This window comes from Pelophylax lessonae, assembly GCF_965119305.1.
Source record: "Pelophylax lessonae genome assembly, chromosome: 4".
NCBI classification, from domain to species: Eukaryota; Metazoa; Chordata; class Amphibia; order Anura; family Ranidae; genus Pelophylax; species Pelophylax lessonae.
In genome coordinates, this window is record NC_138771.1 from 136,252,047 (window position 1) to 136,269,515 (window position 17,469).

At 43.3% G+C, this 17,469-nt stretch overlaps 1 protein-coding gene across 3 annotated transcripts in view; it reads left to right on the plus strand.

Moving 5' to 3' along the window:
* Positions 1-17,469, plus strand: part of TLN2 (talin 2) — a 477,844-nt gene that overhangs the window by 361,862 nt on the left and 98,513 nt on the right. For all 3 annotated transcript variants that reach the window (XM_082253081.1, XM_082253079.1, XM_082253080.1), the window contains exons 32-34: positions 1-58; positions 723-812; positions 8,334-8,456. The exon at positions 1-58 is cut by the window's left edge and continues 36 nt beyond it. In XM_082253081.1, coding sequence (XP_082109207.1) covers positions 1-58; positions 723-812; positions 8,334-8,456 — 271 coding nt within the window. The remainder of the gene's footprint in view (positions 59-722; positions 813-8,333; positions 8,457-17,469) is intronic.

Here is a 17,469-nt window from a genome sequence, read left to right on the forward strand (position 1 = left end):
ATGTACCCAGCAGGCTCCAGGACAGAAGGAATGTGACAATGCTCTGCGTGAGCTGGAGGTCTGTTTTCTGATTTTAGACTTTGATATGCACCTAAAGACGTGGTATTTATGCAGTACCCCTATGTCATTGCTGAGTTACTATTATTAAATTTATTTAATTTAATTTATTTTTTTTTGGTTCAAATACATTTGATTATATATCGGATTTTACCCAGGACTTTTCACTTTGAACACAAATCATTTAAATCTCCTGTTGTCTCTTTTCAGTTGAAATCACATTATGTTGGAAGTATGTCATTAATCTTTGTGATCCAATTAAGTAGATTATGAACCAGGTTAGAGTGCTATTTAAATGTGAAAGTTACTCATTCAATTATGTGAAAATAGTAGTTCTTAACACCAATAGCATATACGCCATTACTGATAAAAGGTAAGTGGGACACACACTCTCTATAACATGCTATTGCCACATCCCTATTATGTACGAGAAAAAAAGGGGGGGAGGGGGGGAAAGAGAGAAAACCACACAGATAAGTCCCATATATTTGAGGGGGCGAGAGACCCCACTTATATGTGTGGTTTTCTCTCTTTCCCCCCCTTCCCCCCCCCCCTTTTTTTTCATATACGCCATTACTGTTGCAGTAAGATTCTGTCATGGATGGGGTTATACCTGCTTTGGCCGTTTATCTTCTTAGAATGTGTTGCTTGTTTTTTTTTTTCAGACCGTGAAGGGGATGCTTGAGAACCCCAATGAGCCAGTTAGTGACCTTTCATACTTTGACTGCATAGAGAGTGTAATGGAGAACTCCAAGGTAAGTTAACACATCTATTCCACTTGTATACCAGGCACATTCTGACATTTCTCTCATATATGAAAACAATTTTTTTTCTCTATCGTTCATTGACAGACGCATCTTCTTAACCATTGGGTGTTATGCTCCTCCCATCAGAAATAGGACACTAGGCAGGAAAAGCTTTCACCAGGCCTACGGGGGCTGTCCCTGCAGGCATAACCCCACACACTCTGCTACAGAACTTTTGGGGTGGGGGGCTGTCTTCGCTTCTTTCCTGAACCCTGGACTTCCTTGTTTCAGGACAAATGGGTTCACAAACTGATCCAATAAAGGTACAAGATCGAATTCCTGTCTCGACCTTTGGACGGGTTCTTCCCGTCCAGTCTGCACCTATCTCTCAGTATCTCTGATTGGCGGTACAAGACCTGCTGTAGCAAAGGGTGATTGTGCCGGTTCCCTCTCAGGAATGTTTTAAAGGGTTTTATTCAAACCTGTTAACTGTGCCCAGGAAGGAAGGCAAAGTGCGTTGAATCCTGGACCTCAAGGCTTTTAACCGCTTTCTCCATTCACACAGTAATGGCGTCCCTACACCAGGGAGACTTTTTGGCCTCCATAGCTATTAAGGATGCATATCTACACATCCCTATCTACGCTGGACACCAGCGTTTTCTCTGCTTCGCTATTGGAGAGGAGCATTATCAATTTGCGGCATTACCCTTTGGTCTCGCCTCTGCCCCCAGGGTCTTTACCAAGGTGCTGGCTCCAGTGTTGGTATTACTGCACCAAGGGGGGATTTCGGTACGGGGTACCTGGACAATCTCCTATTGAGGGAGGACTCTCACTCCTTTTGGATGACTCGACTGTCACTGTCCAAATTCTGCAAGAGTTTGGTTGGAATATCCCTTTCCAAAAATCTGCCCTGATACCTTCAATGAGACTGGGTTATCTGGGCATGACTCTGGACTCCGCTTTGGTGAGGGTCTTTCTTCCCCCAGACAAGTTGCAAAAATTGCTGGGGGCGATCCGGGTGTTAGCAAACAATCTGTCCTCTCTGCAGATTTGCATGCGAGCCTTGGGTCTGATGGTATCAACCTTTTGAAGCGGTCCTGTTTGCTCAGTTCCACACGAGACCCTTACAAAAGGAGATTTGCATTAAATGGAACAAGGATCCAAAATCCTTGGATATTTTGATTCAGTTAAATCGCAGCACCAAGTCTGCTTTTTTGTGGTGGCTTCACTCGTCAGCACTTCGCCAAGGTAAGTCCTTCCTGCCGTTGTATTGGACGGTAGTAACCATGGACGCCAGCCTGGCAGGCTGGGGAGGAGTGCTGGGAAAACTCTGCGCCCAGGGATCCTGGACGGTGGAAGAGTCCAAGCTGCTGATAAAAATCTTGGAGCTCAGAGCGATAAAGCTTTGCCTGAGTCATTGGACGGCTCGTCTGCAAGGTTGCTTGGTCCGCATTCAATCAGACAATGCCACGGATGTGGCATACATCAATCATCAAGGGGGCACCAAGAGTGTCTTGGCAGCCCGGGAGGTGGCCGAGATCCTGGAATGGGCAGAAAATTTTGTTCCAGCCCTTTCCGCCGTGCATATACCAGAAGTGGAGAACTGGCAGGCAGATTACATGAGTCGTCAGGTGTTGGATCAGGGGGAGTGGTCCCTGCACCCGGGGGTGTTTCACCTCCTGTGTGTCCGGTGGGGGACACCCGATGTTGACCTGTTTGCTTCTCGACTCAACAAGAAGGTTCATAGGTTTGTGGCCAGGTCAAGGGATCCTCTGGCCAACACCACAGACGCACTGGTGGCTCCTTGGGGTCAGTATCAGCTGACCTATGCGTTCCCTCCGCTGAAACTCCTGCCGAAGTCGATGGGCAGAATAGGGGTGGAAGGGATTCCAGTCATTCTAGTGGCCCCAGACTGGCCTCCCCTGTCTTGGTACGCCGACCTGGTAAGGTTGGTCGCTGATGCTTCTTGGAGGTTTCTTCTTGGGGAAGATCTGCTGTCTGAAGGACCGATCTTCCATCCTGCTTTACAGTAGCTGGCTTTAACGGTGTGGCTGTTGAAAGCCAGTTATTGAAAGATAGAGGTCTTTCTGACTCTGTGATTCCTACATTTGTTGAAGGCTACTTCCAGGAAGATTTATCGTCATACGTGGAAATCGTACATTTCATGGTGTGAATCATTGAAATTGCACCCTCGCTTGTTTTCGGTAGCTGGGGTTTTGACTTTTCTGCAAAAAGGGGTTGAACAGCGTTTGGCTTTGGGCACTATCAAAGGCCAAGTGTTGGCTTCGACTGTGTTTTTCTAAAGTCCTTTAGCTATGCATTCCCTGATTCTCACTTTTATTCAGGGGGTACGTCATATGGCGCCACCGAGGCGATCCCCGTTACCTCCGTGGGATCTGAATTTGGTATTGTCGGTTCTCCTCCTCCTTTTGAGAACATTAGCGAGATTCCTCTGCTTACATTATCTCAGAAGGTTGCCTTTTTGGTGTCTGTCACTTCTGCTCGCAGGGTGTCTGAACTGGCAGCGTTGTCTTGCCGTTCAGCTTATCTGGTGGTCCACAGAGATAGCGGTACTTTGACCTAATCAGTTGTTTCTTCCTAAGGTGGTATCTGATTTCCATTTGAATGAAGGCATTGTGCTGCTTTCACTCTGTCCTAAGCCCAAGCATCCCAAGAAAATTGCTTTGCATTCGTTGCATGTGGTTCAGGCAATTAGAGTTTACCTGGCGGCCACTGAATCTTTCATGAAATCAGACTCTTTTTGTCCTTACTGAAGGATCTCAAAAAGGATTGGCTGTATCTGCTGCTTCCATATCCAGATGGATCAGCCAGACGGGGGTTTAGGCTTATTCACTGAAGGATCAGGTTCCTCCTTTCCCTGTAAAGGTGCATTCTACTAGAGCGGTGAGTGCCTCTTGTGCTTTTTTCCATCAGGCGTCAGTGATACAGTGATGCAAGTTTGCAAGGCGGGAACTTGGTCGTCAGTGCACACATTTACAAAATTCTACAATGTAGATGTGTTGGCATCTTCAAATGCATCTTTTGGCTGCAAGGTTTTGCATGCTGCTGTGTAAAAGAGAACTTTTTTTCTCTTTGAGGGTGTATGTTTTTTCTAGGTGAGCAGAATCCAAACGGGGAAGACCGCTCTAGGTGAGGCTGGAATCAGGTGCCGGTCGGATCCGCAATCCAGGATAGCTTCAAACAACAAAAGGAATGACCGCACTTCCGATAAGTTTCAAGAAAGGAGTGTCTTTATTCCACATCAATCGAATTGGCAAGTACAGATACACACTGTGAGTGCAGGACAATCGGTGGACGCGTTTCACGACTGGATGTGTCGCTTATTCATCACCATTGGTGATGAATAAGCGACACATCCAGTCATGAAACGCGTCCACCGATTGTCCTGCACTCAGTGTGTATCTGTACTTGCCAATTCGATTGATGTGGAATAAAGACACTCCTTTCTTGAAACTTATCGGAAGTGTTTTCTAGGTGAGCTCCAGTTGTTCCTGGTTGAGCTCCTTGTTACCTGGTTGGCTACGTTTGGCCTTTAGGGAATTACGTTATTTGCATTGTTTTTTCCCACCCCTCATGAAAATACTGCTTTGGGACATCCCAATGGCTAAGAAGATATGAAGCTGTGTCTGTCAATGAATGATAGAGAACTGGATTTTGGACTTAACATAAAATCCTTTTCCCTGATGTTCATTGACAGATGCAGCACTGGCCCCTTTAATTATGAGTTGAATGGAGTTGTTGTCTTCTAAACACTGCTAGCAACCAAAATAAGGGCTGTAACAGAGTGTGTGGGGTTATGCCTGCAGGGACAGCCCCCATAGGCATGGTCAAAGCTTTTCCTGCCTAGAGTCCTATTCCTAATGGGAGGAGCATAACTCAATGGCTAAGAACATATGAAGCTCCGTCTGTCAATGAACTTCAGAGAAAAGGATTTTACACTAAGTCAAAAATCCAGTTTTTGCTAGAAAACTACTTGGAACCCCCCAAACATTTTTTTGTGGCAGAGAACCTAGAGAATAAAATGGCGATCATTTTGGGGAAAAATAAACTTGAATTAATTAAAAAAAAGAAAAGCAAAGCACAATATATAGCCCAATTTTTTTTGTAAAATATGAAAGCTGACATTACTCCGAGTAAAATAGATACCCACCTTGTCATGCTTTAAAAATATGCTTCTGGAAGCAACATACTACGGTGCTTAAACATCTCCATAGGGGCCACTACAAATTTCTACACGTTACCAGCTTTTAGTTACAGAGGAGATCTAGTGCTAGAATTCTTGCTCTCGCTTTGACATTCGGGACGATATGGTTTGAACAGCGTTTGCATATGTGGGCGTGACCTACGTATGGTTTTACCACTGCGCACGAGCACTGGTGTGCTTTAGAAAAAAAATTTTTTATTTATTTTATTATATTTTCTTTCATTTTTACACTGTCCCTTAAAAAAAAAAAAAAATCTTGTTCATGTTATTCCTATCACAAGGAATGTAAGCATCCCGTGTGATAAAATAAGCACCGACAGGTCCTCTTTATGGAGAGATCTGGGGTCAATACAGTTGTGCTCATAAGTTCACATACCCCGGCAGAATTTATGATTTCTTGGCCACTTTTCAGAGAATATGAATGATAACACACAAACTCTTCTTTTACTCGTGGTTTACTCTTTAAATCATACTTTCAACAGAAACTACCCAAATGACCCTGATCAAAAGTTTACATACCCCAGTTCTTAATACTGTGTATTGCCCCCTTTAACATCAATGACAGCTTGAAGTATTTTGTGGTATTTGTGGATGAGGCTCTTTATTTACTCAGATGGGTAAAGCTGTTCATTTTTCCTGGCAAAAAGCCTCCATTTCCTCTAAATTCTTGGGCTGTCTTGCATGAACTGCACGTTTTGAGATCTTCCCAGAGTGGCCCAATGGTATTGAGGTCAGGAGACTGAGATGGCCACTCCAGAACCTTCACTTTATTCTGCTGTAGCCAATGACAGGTCGACTTGGCCTTGTGTTTAGGATCATTGTCATGTTTGAATGTCCAAGTATGTTCCATGCGCAGCTTCCGGGCTGATGAATGCATATTTTCCTCCAGTCTATTTTGATAACATACTGCATTCATCTTGCCATCAATTCTGACCAAATTTCCTGTGCCTTTGTAGCTCACACATCCCCAAAACATCAGCGATCCACCTCCGTGTTTCACAGTAGGAATGGTGTACCTTTCATCATACTCCTTTCCAAATGTAGTGTTTATGGTTGTGGCTAAAAAGCTCAATTTTGATCTCATCACTCCAAATGACTTTGTGGCAGAAGGTTTGAGGGTTGTCTCTGTGCTGTTTGGCGTATTGTAAGTTGGATACTTTGTGGCATTTGCGTAGTAATGGCTTTCTTCTGGCGACTTGGTTTGGCGTTTCAATCGCGGTTTGGTTTCCACAGAACCCCCTAATTTTCCACTTCTTGATTAGAGTTTGAACACTGCGGATTGGCATTCTCAATTCCTTGGATATCTTTTTAAATCCCTTTCCTCTTTTATACAGTACAACTACCTTTTCCTGCAGATCCTTTTGACAATTCTTTTGGTTTCCCCATGACTCAGAATCCAGAAAGTCAGTGCAGCACTGGATGAAAGATGCAAGGGTCTGTCAGGAGTCCAGAGACTCATTGACCTTTTAAATACACACACACTAATTACAAGCAAACAGATCACAGGTGAGCATGGTTACCTTTTAATAACCATTCAAACCCCTTTGTGTGCATGTTATCAGGCCAAAATCACCAGGGTGTGTAAACTTTTGATCAGGGTATTTTCTGTTGTCATTATGATTTAAAAAGAGTAAACACAGTTGATTGATAATAAATGGCTTCAGCCAAACACTAACCATGAGTGAAAGAAAAGTTTTAGTGTTATCATTCATATTTTCTAAAAAAATGGCCAAGAAATCATAAATTCTGCCAGTGTATGTAAACTTATGAGCACAGCTGTAAGACCCCACATCTCTCCACTACAATGTAAAGCATTAGATTAACTACCTCTTGACCGGAAGATTTTCCCCCTTAATGACCAGGACATTTTTTGCGATTCGGCACTGCGTTACTTCAACTGACAATTGCCCGGTCGTGTGACGCTGTACCCAAATAAAATTGATGTCCTTTTTTCCCACAAATAGAGATTTCTTTTGATGGTATTTGATCACCTCTGCAATCTTTATTTTTTGCGATATAAACAAAAATAAAGGGACAAATCTGCAAAAAAAATAAAATAAAAATATTGTTCTGCTATAGATCATTCCCAATAAAAAAAAAAAATAAATAAATAAAAATAAAATTTTTGTCATCATTTTAGGCCAGTTTGTATTCTGCTGCATATTTTTGTTAAAAAAAATCCCAATAAGCGCATTTCATTGGTTTGCGTGAAAGTTATCGCGTCTACAAACTAGGGGAAAGATTTGTCATTTTTATATATTTTTTACTAGTAATGGTGGCGATCAGCGATTTTTAGCGAGACTGCGACATTGCGGCGGACAGATTGGACACCTAACTGACATTTTTGACACTGGGGGACCAGTGACATTACTACAGTAATCGGTGCTAAAAATATGCACTGATACTGTACTAATGACACTGGCAGGGAACGGGTTAACACCAGGGGCGATCGGGGGGGGGGGGGTGCTATTTTAACTGTGCTTATTGAACAAACACAGGGATCTGTGTTCCTCAATAGGAGGATCACAGGCTCTCTGTGTTCATTGGTGACAGAACAACGATCTGCTGTGTTTATAACAGCAGACCGCCGTTCTGTCTCCACGGGGAGCGATCGCAGGTGGTCCGCGGCAATCGCAGCCGCCGGGCCCGCAGTTTTGTTTTCCCGCTGGATAATGGTCGCTCACACTTCACGATCCTTCCTGCGAAGTGCCCTATGGGTACGGCGATTCGCGGGAACCTGCGGACCTGAGGCCGTATATCTGCAGCTGCTGGTCGGCAAATGGTTAAAAAAACCTTGATCTAATGCTTTAAAAAAAAAAATGGCCTTCATTACATTGGGCCAGAACCAGAAATGACTTCATGACATTGCTTCTGTCCTCCTACACTAAAGAGATGAGCGGAGGCCATCTTTCCTCCGGTCATCTCTGTTACTAGCTGCCGCAACTACCGGATCGGTTCTTGGGGCTACCGATTTATCCAGGTAAACCCGTGAACTAACGGGAAGCGGTGGGGGGGTTGTGGCGACTCCAACCACTTTCAAAAGTGATTCAGCGGTGAATCCACCGCTCAGACCACTTTTATCAGTTAGAGAATCACTGGCTGAAAAAAAACAATACCGGGGTTATGGCATATTGCTGCAGCCATAACCCTGGTATTTCACTTCCGAACGAGGACGTCTTTGGTCTATGGCCTGGTCAGCAAGTGGTTAAATTAGAGATCACATACAGTCTGTACCAGAGATCACATACAGTATTTACCAGAGTCCAACAATAAAGTATGAACCTTGTTCTATTATCTTTTAACAGGTTCTTGGAGAATCAATGGCAGGAATATCTCAGAATGCCAAAACCGGAGACTTGCCATCATTTGGGGAGTGTGTGAGTGTAGCATCCAAGGCTCTGTGTGGTCTTACAGAAGCTGCTGCCCAGGTGAGATTCTGAGTCCTTGTCATATGTTAAGCATGGCTTGATTTGTATTGATTTTGCAGGCATATATGTGAAGTACAGCTGTACTTTTAGTACTTAGCTGTCTCAGGTCCTCCGATGTTCACTGTACATTTAGCTTTTACAGCCAAACCTCTTCTTCACAATTCTGAGCCAGGCTCTGCTCCCTGTACATATACATGCCACAATCTCCATTTATTTCTGAGACTGTAAAGCGTGCTGGGAGAGAGTGTCTAACTCTGAAAAGAGAGCTGCATTAATAGTACACTGTCCTTTAAAATTGTATTTACATTGTTGTAAAGAGGTCTAAAACCCAAAACCAAATATTTAAAATATTTCAGCTTCCCTATCATTTGATGTGGTGGCTAAATCAATTTTATTTTCTCTGACTATTTTCTCTCTGTTTTCCCCTGGTGATCTGGCCAGTAGCATACCCACCTGTATTAGAGTGCCCCACTCTTGATGAATGAGCACAGGGGGCACCTTTAGACAGCAGCATGTTTCAGTCTGGGGAGAGGTGAGTGTTAGATGTACTAGAAGATTTAGATACACTAACAAATTGAAGCCAAACTGTAGCTCACACTTTAAAAACGGCAATTACAGTAAACTGTATAAAGGATTTTACATAAAAGCTGATCTCTGTAAAAGGGTTGTTAAAGGGTTTGTGTCATCTCTGTAACTGATACATTCTGCCGGGGAGCTTGTCCTTTTGAAAAACAGACTTACTGACCACATCACCAGATGAAAATAGCGAAGAGAGCCTAAAAAGAAAATGATTGCAGCCATTATATCTAAGAAATGGTAAGTTGCCATATGTTTTCTTTTAGGTTTAATACCGCTTTAAGATAGCCCTTTCATTAGAACGGGCTGCCTAATGCACGAAAACAGACCAAAGCTGACTGTCAGATTATACTGCCACCTACAGGAGAATTGGAAAACAAACAAAACATTGTGGCCAGCCTATTCTAACCCATCCCTCCTAGGCAGATGGATGGTCTTTCTCTGCTCTGCAGAGAAACCTCTAACCCATATTTGCTAGCTACCTTTTTATTTTTTTCTCCAAACAACAAGATTCTTGCTACATCACTGCTGAGATGGTCTCTCTGCACAGCTGTGCAGGTCAGCTTTTCCTAAACTTGACTTTGGAGTACAGTATCCAGACCCCAAATTACTGGATTTTAAGGGGGTTTCTGGGAAGATCACTTTTGTGCACTGTGCTCTGCATTGTGGTAAATGGAGGGGAAAAAACAATGCGCTACCTAAGATAAGTGATAAAATAAGATAGTATAAGTGTGTAGAAACGAATACCACAGATGGAAAAGCAGCCAATTCTAATCGGTGTCTCCACCGTAAAACATGATATGAAAAAAAGAAGAAAAATCGGCGCAGATTCATGGTACAGATGGATAAATGATGAATATTTGAGTGGAAAAAAAAGGATAGTCCAATCCAATGTGACAAATAGTATAAGAAAAAAATGTGCCCTCACTTAATCAATAAAATGATAGAGGTGTAGGTTACAGATGGATAAAATGCACAAAATTGTGCCAAATAGGTACAGATGGATAATGTATAAAGGTAAATCCAAATCCTATTGTGCTGGAAAGGTATCAATAAAGATACAAGTGTAAGGTATAGATGGATAAGTGCAAAAAGAGATATCAAAGAATACGGTACAATACGGTACAGATGTATAAATGCACAAAAGATCAAATAATCTTCTACTAAAAGTAGTAATATAAAATATAAATGACTGGTGAAGTGAAAACATCCAAAGTCCAAAAGTGCAAAAAGTGAAGGTAATTATGATAACAGTGCAATCAGCAAATGCTGACGTGGAAATAATCACAAACAACGATTGAATAGATGAAATCAGAAAATATATAGCATTGAACAAAAATAGTCCATAAAAGTGAATAATGTGGACGGTGATGACTCCAAATAAATAGGTGACTTGTACAGGTGAATACAATGTATGACAAGTGCACTTGCACTTAACCACTTTGGTATTCTTATGTGCACAACTATATAGATTAATTTCATCTGGACTTGATTGGATGTTTTCACTTCACCAGTCAATTATATTTTATATTGCTACTTTTAGTAGAAGATTATTTGATGTTTTGTGCATTTATCCATCTTTACCGTATTCTTTAATATCTCTTTTTGCACTTATCCATCTGTACCTTACACTTGTATCTTTGATACCTTTCCAGCACAATAGGATTTGAATTTACCGTTATACATTATCCATCTGTACCTATTTGGCACAATTTTGTGCATTTTTTCCATCTGTACCTTACACCTCTATCATTTTATTGATTTAGAGGACACATTTTTTTCTTATACGATTTGTCACATTGGATTGGATTATCCTTTTTTTTTTTTTTTTTTTTTCACTCACATATTCATAATTTATCCATCTGTACCAGGAATCTGCGCCAGTTTGTCTTCTTTTTTTCACATCTGCATTGTGGTGCTTTCCAGATCTACGATTACTGTAAAAGCTGTGGAGTGCTTTCCCAGTACAGCCATGATATACAGCCCCAGATATGGCCTTGTCAATTTGTGAGTGGGCTGAGCCCTTGAAGCTACAGTTGTGTTCAAAATAAAAGCAGTATGTTTATAAAAGTGAGTAAAGCTCAAAATCCTTTTAATAGCTTTTATTTCCATACACAAAAAAATGCATTGGTAACACTGCATAGTCTATTCCAAATCTAAACATGAAGAAAATGTTTTCAAATTTGTTATTACTTTACAGAATGTGAAGAAAAGAGAATATTAGGCTTTTCCAAAAAAATTGCAGTGTCTGCATTTTTCTTTACAAACTCAAACATTTAGTGCCAGTTCACACTAGTATGACGCCAGACATCGCATGTGATTCGCACTGCATTGCTGTGCAGACCACATGCGATGTCTGTGCGATGCAGTTTCAGCCATACAAAATGTGTGGCTGAAATTGCATCGTATTTGCACCAAAATGGTGCAGGACCCTTTTTCTCTATTGTTCATTGACAGACGCAGCCCTCTGGTGCATATCAGTAGGGTTATACTGCCCCCTACAGGAGTAGGACACTAGGCAGAAAAAAAGTTCTGGCTACGCCTATATGCAGTCCCTGGGGGGTATACCCTCTCTCTTCCTGCATAAGATGTCACGTCTACTTAGTCTTTTCGGAAGTCAGACCCGCTCTTTGTGCTCACAGAGGGCCCGAAGAAAGGGCTGCCTGCGTCTGCTGCGACTATTTCCAGATGGATCAGACAGACAGTGGTGTAGGCTTATTCCATTAGGGTCAGGTTCCACCGTTCCCTGTCAAGGCTCATTCTATTAGGGTGCTTAGTGCTTCCTTGGCCTTTCGCTATCAGGCATCTGTGCTGCAGGTTTGCAAGGCGACGACCTGGTCGCCTGTTCACACCTTTACCAAGTTTTATAAGGTGGATGTGCTGGCATCTGCGGATGCTTCCTTTGGCCGCAATGTTTTGCAGGCTGCTGTTAAGGGGGCCCCTTGGCCTTCCTTGAGGGTTTTCCTATTTGGTTTTCAGGTGGACCTCATCTTGTTGTTCTGATGAGTCCTGTGTGGCCTGGTTGGCTATGTTTGGCCTTGGGGACTGTTTTTTGTTCTGCTATTCCCACCCCTCATTAGGGTACTGCTTTGGGACGTCCCTACTGATAGGCATCAGAGGACTACGTCCGTCAATGAACCATAGAGAGAACTGAATTTTTGACTTAACATAAAATCCTTTTCTCTTAGGTTCATTGACGGACGCAGTACCCGCCCCTCTGTTTTTTGAGTGGGTTGGTGTTGTTTTCTCTGACATTGCTTTGATACAAAACTGACATCCTATGCAGGGAGAGAGAGGGTATACCCCCAGGGACCCAGGGCGTAGCCAGAACTTTTTTTCTGCCTAGTGTCCTACTCCTGTAGGGGGCAGTATAACCCTACTGATATGCATCAGAGGACTGCGTCAGTTTCTGTACTGCTTTATATATTTTCCCCTCTTCAATCAACTTTTTAATCTAAGTATGCTGTTATTCTGAACATCTGAACAGTGTCTGAAAAGACCCATTTTACTAATTTTCCAAGAGAAATGCGCTATACCAATCATGTACATTTTCTGCCCTCCTCCTTAAATAAGGGCCACCTGTGTGACCCCTGTTTTTTTTTTTTCCTCTTCCCTTTTTACGGAGAGATGTTATTGTAAAGAAAAACAGTAAATGGCACAATCAGTAAAAAAAAGGTATTGCGCAGCAAAGCATCAAACAAGAAAACTTGTACAACATATCCAAATCAGTCTAGAAGAGACTGGTATTACAGGATTATCCCTCAACATATAAGATTACTATAAAAGAGTCCATAGATATACAATTTCCAATTGGAATCCCCAGAACCGTCACATAGAAGCTATATTGACAACTCTGATTTTCTCCAAGTATGTGGCTGAGAGGAAGACTAGATAGAGGGTCATCGCGGTCATGGTAATGGAGGAGCTTAAAAATTAAGGTGCGGGGTGGAGCTCCCTGAGGGCCTCCAAATGCCAGCATGCAGTGAGCCTGTTGAACGGAAACAAACTGTGTAAACATTGCCCGGGGCAGCAAGGTGTTAAATCAGCAAATGCTAAAGGATCTGTGCCTTCCGCCCCTTCAGGTAGGCCTATGATCCGCAAATTATTACAGCGGTTACGGTTTTCTGCATCCTCTGCCCTTGATTCCAAGTGATTAACCTTGATCTTTAAAGTCTGGAGATCAGCATGGTGAATAGCCTCCACGTCCGACACTGTCCTCTCTACCTCCGACACCAACTCACGGAAGTGATCTAAGTCTCGGCGGATTTGACCTATGTCCGCTTGGACATGATCTATTTTTGAAGTGAAAGCTGTCTGGCAATCTGAGATAGCTTGCATTAGGGTGTCGAAGTTAGCAGCCACCTCCGGAGCTGTGGCAGGGGCCTCCGGTTGAGTTACCATGTCTCTGGGTGGAAGGCCGGAAGCCTGTGGCGTGGCAGAGTTACTCAGATTCTCCATTACGGCATGCCGGTCCGACACTTCTGCTTCTGGTCATCACCCGGGTTGTTTGCAGGGGGTCAGGATGATAAGAAACCCAGAGTAGCGTGTGTCCTACACCAGGATAGAATAAAGGGTCAGGGACAGAATCTGGAGCTCTCTTAAAACACATACGCTCCCAGCGCCATCTTACATCTGTTTTTTTACAGACTAAATTACCTCAATAATTGAACTCCATACTGCTGCTATTTTCAACACACCGCTTTCAACACACCCCTTTTAATTAATGATTAAATTACACAGAATTAGCATGTCATGACTGTTGGGTCTGCTGCTTTTCTATTACCTTACTATACCTAGTAAATTATTTGCCATGTAAAAATATAATTTATACCAAAATCAGTGATTGATCTGGCTAGTGATGTTGGACTGCTATTATTTTGAACACAATGGTACCTTGTTATTAAGACTGCAGGGATTAAAAAAAAAAAAAAAAAATTCCACCTCAGAGGTTATTAACACTCATTCAGCGCTGTCATCTACTAGGTGAAGTGTCATGCATGCTTCATGCACTTTCCTGCCAATCAGGGTTGAGTAAGCACTTTCCCATTTCAGCTCCTTACTGGAAGTGGCATGTGAAACTCAGGTGGTCTCTGCTGCCCCTACATTGACTTAGTTATCATTGGTTTCCCGATCCTCTCCTGCATTGGGAACAGTCCCTCTCTCCTGAGTTTCTCCAACTTACGATTCACGAACGACTCTGGTGCTGCCTACATTATGCCCCCTTAGGTGACTCTGCTTGTGTCTATGCAAGTTTCTGCATCTTCCCTGGCTTTGTCAGGTGTGGCCCCCTCCTCTGCTGTTTTCCTTGATGAGTTTGTTGCAGTCATACTATATTTTATGGGCTCATAAATTTTCTTCCATGTCTTCCTGCTGCAGAGTCATCTGATCTGCTCATGGTATTAGCGGCCTCTGAGCCTTCAGACGCTGAGATTCTCTGATGCTCAAGTCCCTACAGACTCAACAAGTCTCAACGGACTACTGCTCACCTGAGGAGTTGCAGGCTATAACCTTAGAGACCATCTTGGCTCTTATTAAAACCTTGTACACCTCCTTAATGCTTAAGGATCAGTCTGTAGCTTTTCACAGTGCTGTCCTAAACCTTGGCTCCTTTTAGGTCCTCAAGACCGCCAAGACTAAAAGAACCTCGACATTTTATTTACCCCTCCCAAATGTTTATCGGCCTTGTACCCCTTTGAGAAGGACTTGTTTAAAACGTTGACTGCCCCCTTTGTGGGTCTGGTGGTATCCCATCTTAACAAATCGATAACCATCCCTGTGGTGGATACACCTGCTTTTACACACCCTATTTACAACCAATTAGAGGCCCTTTCTAAAACTTTGTTCTCTCTGGCAGGCTCTGCTGCAATGTGTCTTGCCCATTACCTTAGTCTGTGAAACTCTAGCTCACCAGGCAAAGGCCATCAGAAGAAACCTAAGCACTCTGGTTGATTCCCTAATTTATAGAGTATTTGTAGCTCGTGCCGCAACCTTGAACTACTGTCAATGGGTTCTTAGAGGTCCCCCATCTCATGTTCTGTCCCCTGTCCGTAAACATGAGGTGGACTCTATGGCTAAGTATTCAGCTTATTAGGCTGTGCTTGCATGCCCTTGGAAGAACACTGTCTCTTTGGAGCTGCCCCAGACACCCACACTCATCAGAGTATGCATATTCTCCTGCAGAAGACTCTTGGAAATCAGTCTGGGAAGACTTGCTTAACCACGAAAACCAAGAAGGGTTCCTTTTGTTACTCCTTGGTCTCCGCCTCCTAAACCAAGTAAAAGCCTAACTTCCAAGTCCCCCAAACACTCGGATAAATCTTCTTCTGCATGAGGGGTGCACCCACTTTCTAAAGTGAGGGCCATCTGTCAGCCTTTGCAAACATTTGAACAATCATCATCTCTGCTTTGGTGCAGGAGGTGGTTTCAAGGGGCTATAAACTAGAAATCTGCTCCTAGCCCCCCTCCTGGTTCATTACTTTCCACCTAACCGTGTCACCCCAGAGATTAGCAGATCTTGATGAAGGCCTAGCAAGTCTTCTGTATCAGGACATCATTGCCCCAGTCTCTATGGCAGAACAGTTTCAGGGGTTGTACCCCTACTTGTTCTGTTCCCAAGCCAAAATAGGTCATTTGTTTTATTTTGCATCTCAAGGCACTAAATATCTTTATTTGGATACAAAATTTCACATTGAATCCAAGAGGTCTGTCATCATCTTCTTCATCAGGAAGACTTTGTGGTCTCTTATGGACATCAAGAACGTGTACTTGCATGTCTCCATTTTTACAGCACATTAGCAATTCCCTTTATTGTGGGTCCCCTGCAATTTAGCTTATCTTCTGCACTTCATATATACAATAAATTGTTGACTTCTGTGGTGTTCTTACTGCACACTTGGGGAATTCCCATTGTGAGATGTTTGGCAGTCTCCTATTGAAGAAACATTTGGCACAGGTTCTGGGGGGAAACATATGCCCCTGACTTTGCAGAGGTTCTGCTAGGTCCTGAGCCATTTGAAGTCCACTCTGGAACTGACTCGTTGTTTGCAATAACTTATCCTAGACACAGCTCAAGCCAGTGGTTTTTCTTCCCTAGAAGCCTCAAACTCTCCACTGTCATTCTCGGACTCTCCAGCCCGGCCATCAAAAACCAAGTTGTCCCTGGCTTGGTGTCCCAGAAATCCATCCCTAGAGTCAGTAAAGTCCTTTCTGTCTTTTGGGAGATCCCCAGGATGGACAACAGCCTGTCTGCCTGGGGAGGGGTTCTGTACACCTTGTTGGTGCCAGGAATTTCGACATTAGAGGAATCTTGTCTCCCTGTAAACATTTTGGAAATTTGGGCGTTCCAGCTGTCACTGAAACACTGGACATCCTGACTGGAGGGTCACCTGATCTGGATTCAGTCGGACCAGAGAATACATCAACCATCAGGGAGGAACTAGAAGTATCTCTGCAACAAGAGAGGTGGAGCATATCCTGTTCTGGGCAGAACATCGTGTTCCAGCATTGTCCACTGTTTACAATCCCAGATGTGAACAATTGGCAGGCAGACTTCCCCAGTCGACAGTGCTTGGACACAGGAGAATGATCACTACACCTGGAGGTGTATCAGGACCTTTGCTATGGAATGGGGAGACACTAAATGTGATATTTCCGGCTTGCACTTTCAGCAACAAACTGGAAGTGTTTATTTCCAGGTAAAGAGATCCTCTATTTGAAGCAGGGGATGCTCTAGTCGTGCCATTGGATCAGTAAAGCCTAAGCTTTGCCCTTCTTCCATTGAAACGTCTAGAACTGAGATCAAGGGTATTCCAGTGATTCTCATTGTTCCGGACTAGCCTAGGCAGACGTGGTATTGCAACATGATCAGACTCCTAGTGAATACTATATGGGCTCTTCCAGATCGATTGGTTCTTCTGTTCCAAGGTCTGCTTCACCACCCTGCTCCACAGTCACTTTCTTTAGCAGCATGGCTGTTGAATCCGAGGCAACTAACTTTCATCCCAGGAAAGTCTTCATGGAATGAATCCTGGCCTTCTTGTAAGTGGGGCTGGACCAACATTTGCAATCTTGTTCCACAGCGCACTGCCTTCCCATTCCTTAATTAAGACCTTTGTACCGGTTATCCCCCATATGGCACTCCAGGTGTCCACCCCTGTAACTCCAGGGATCTAAACTTGGTTCTCTCTGCTCTTCAGAAACTTTTCTAAGTGATCAGGGATACTCCCCTTTCCACGTTCATAAAGATGCATTTCTGGTTGTCATTACTCCTAAAGGAGCAAGGTGGTGTTGAGCCTGAAGCTGCTTTCCTAAGGCAGTTTGACCTTTCACCTGAACCAGGACTTCATTCTTCCATTCCTCTGGCCAGTTTCAGTTCATCGGGAGGAAATCATCCTTCATTGTCTAGATATAGTGCTGATGAACCTCGCAACCACTGCAT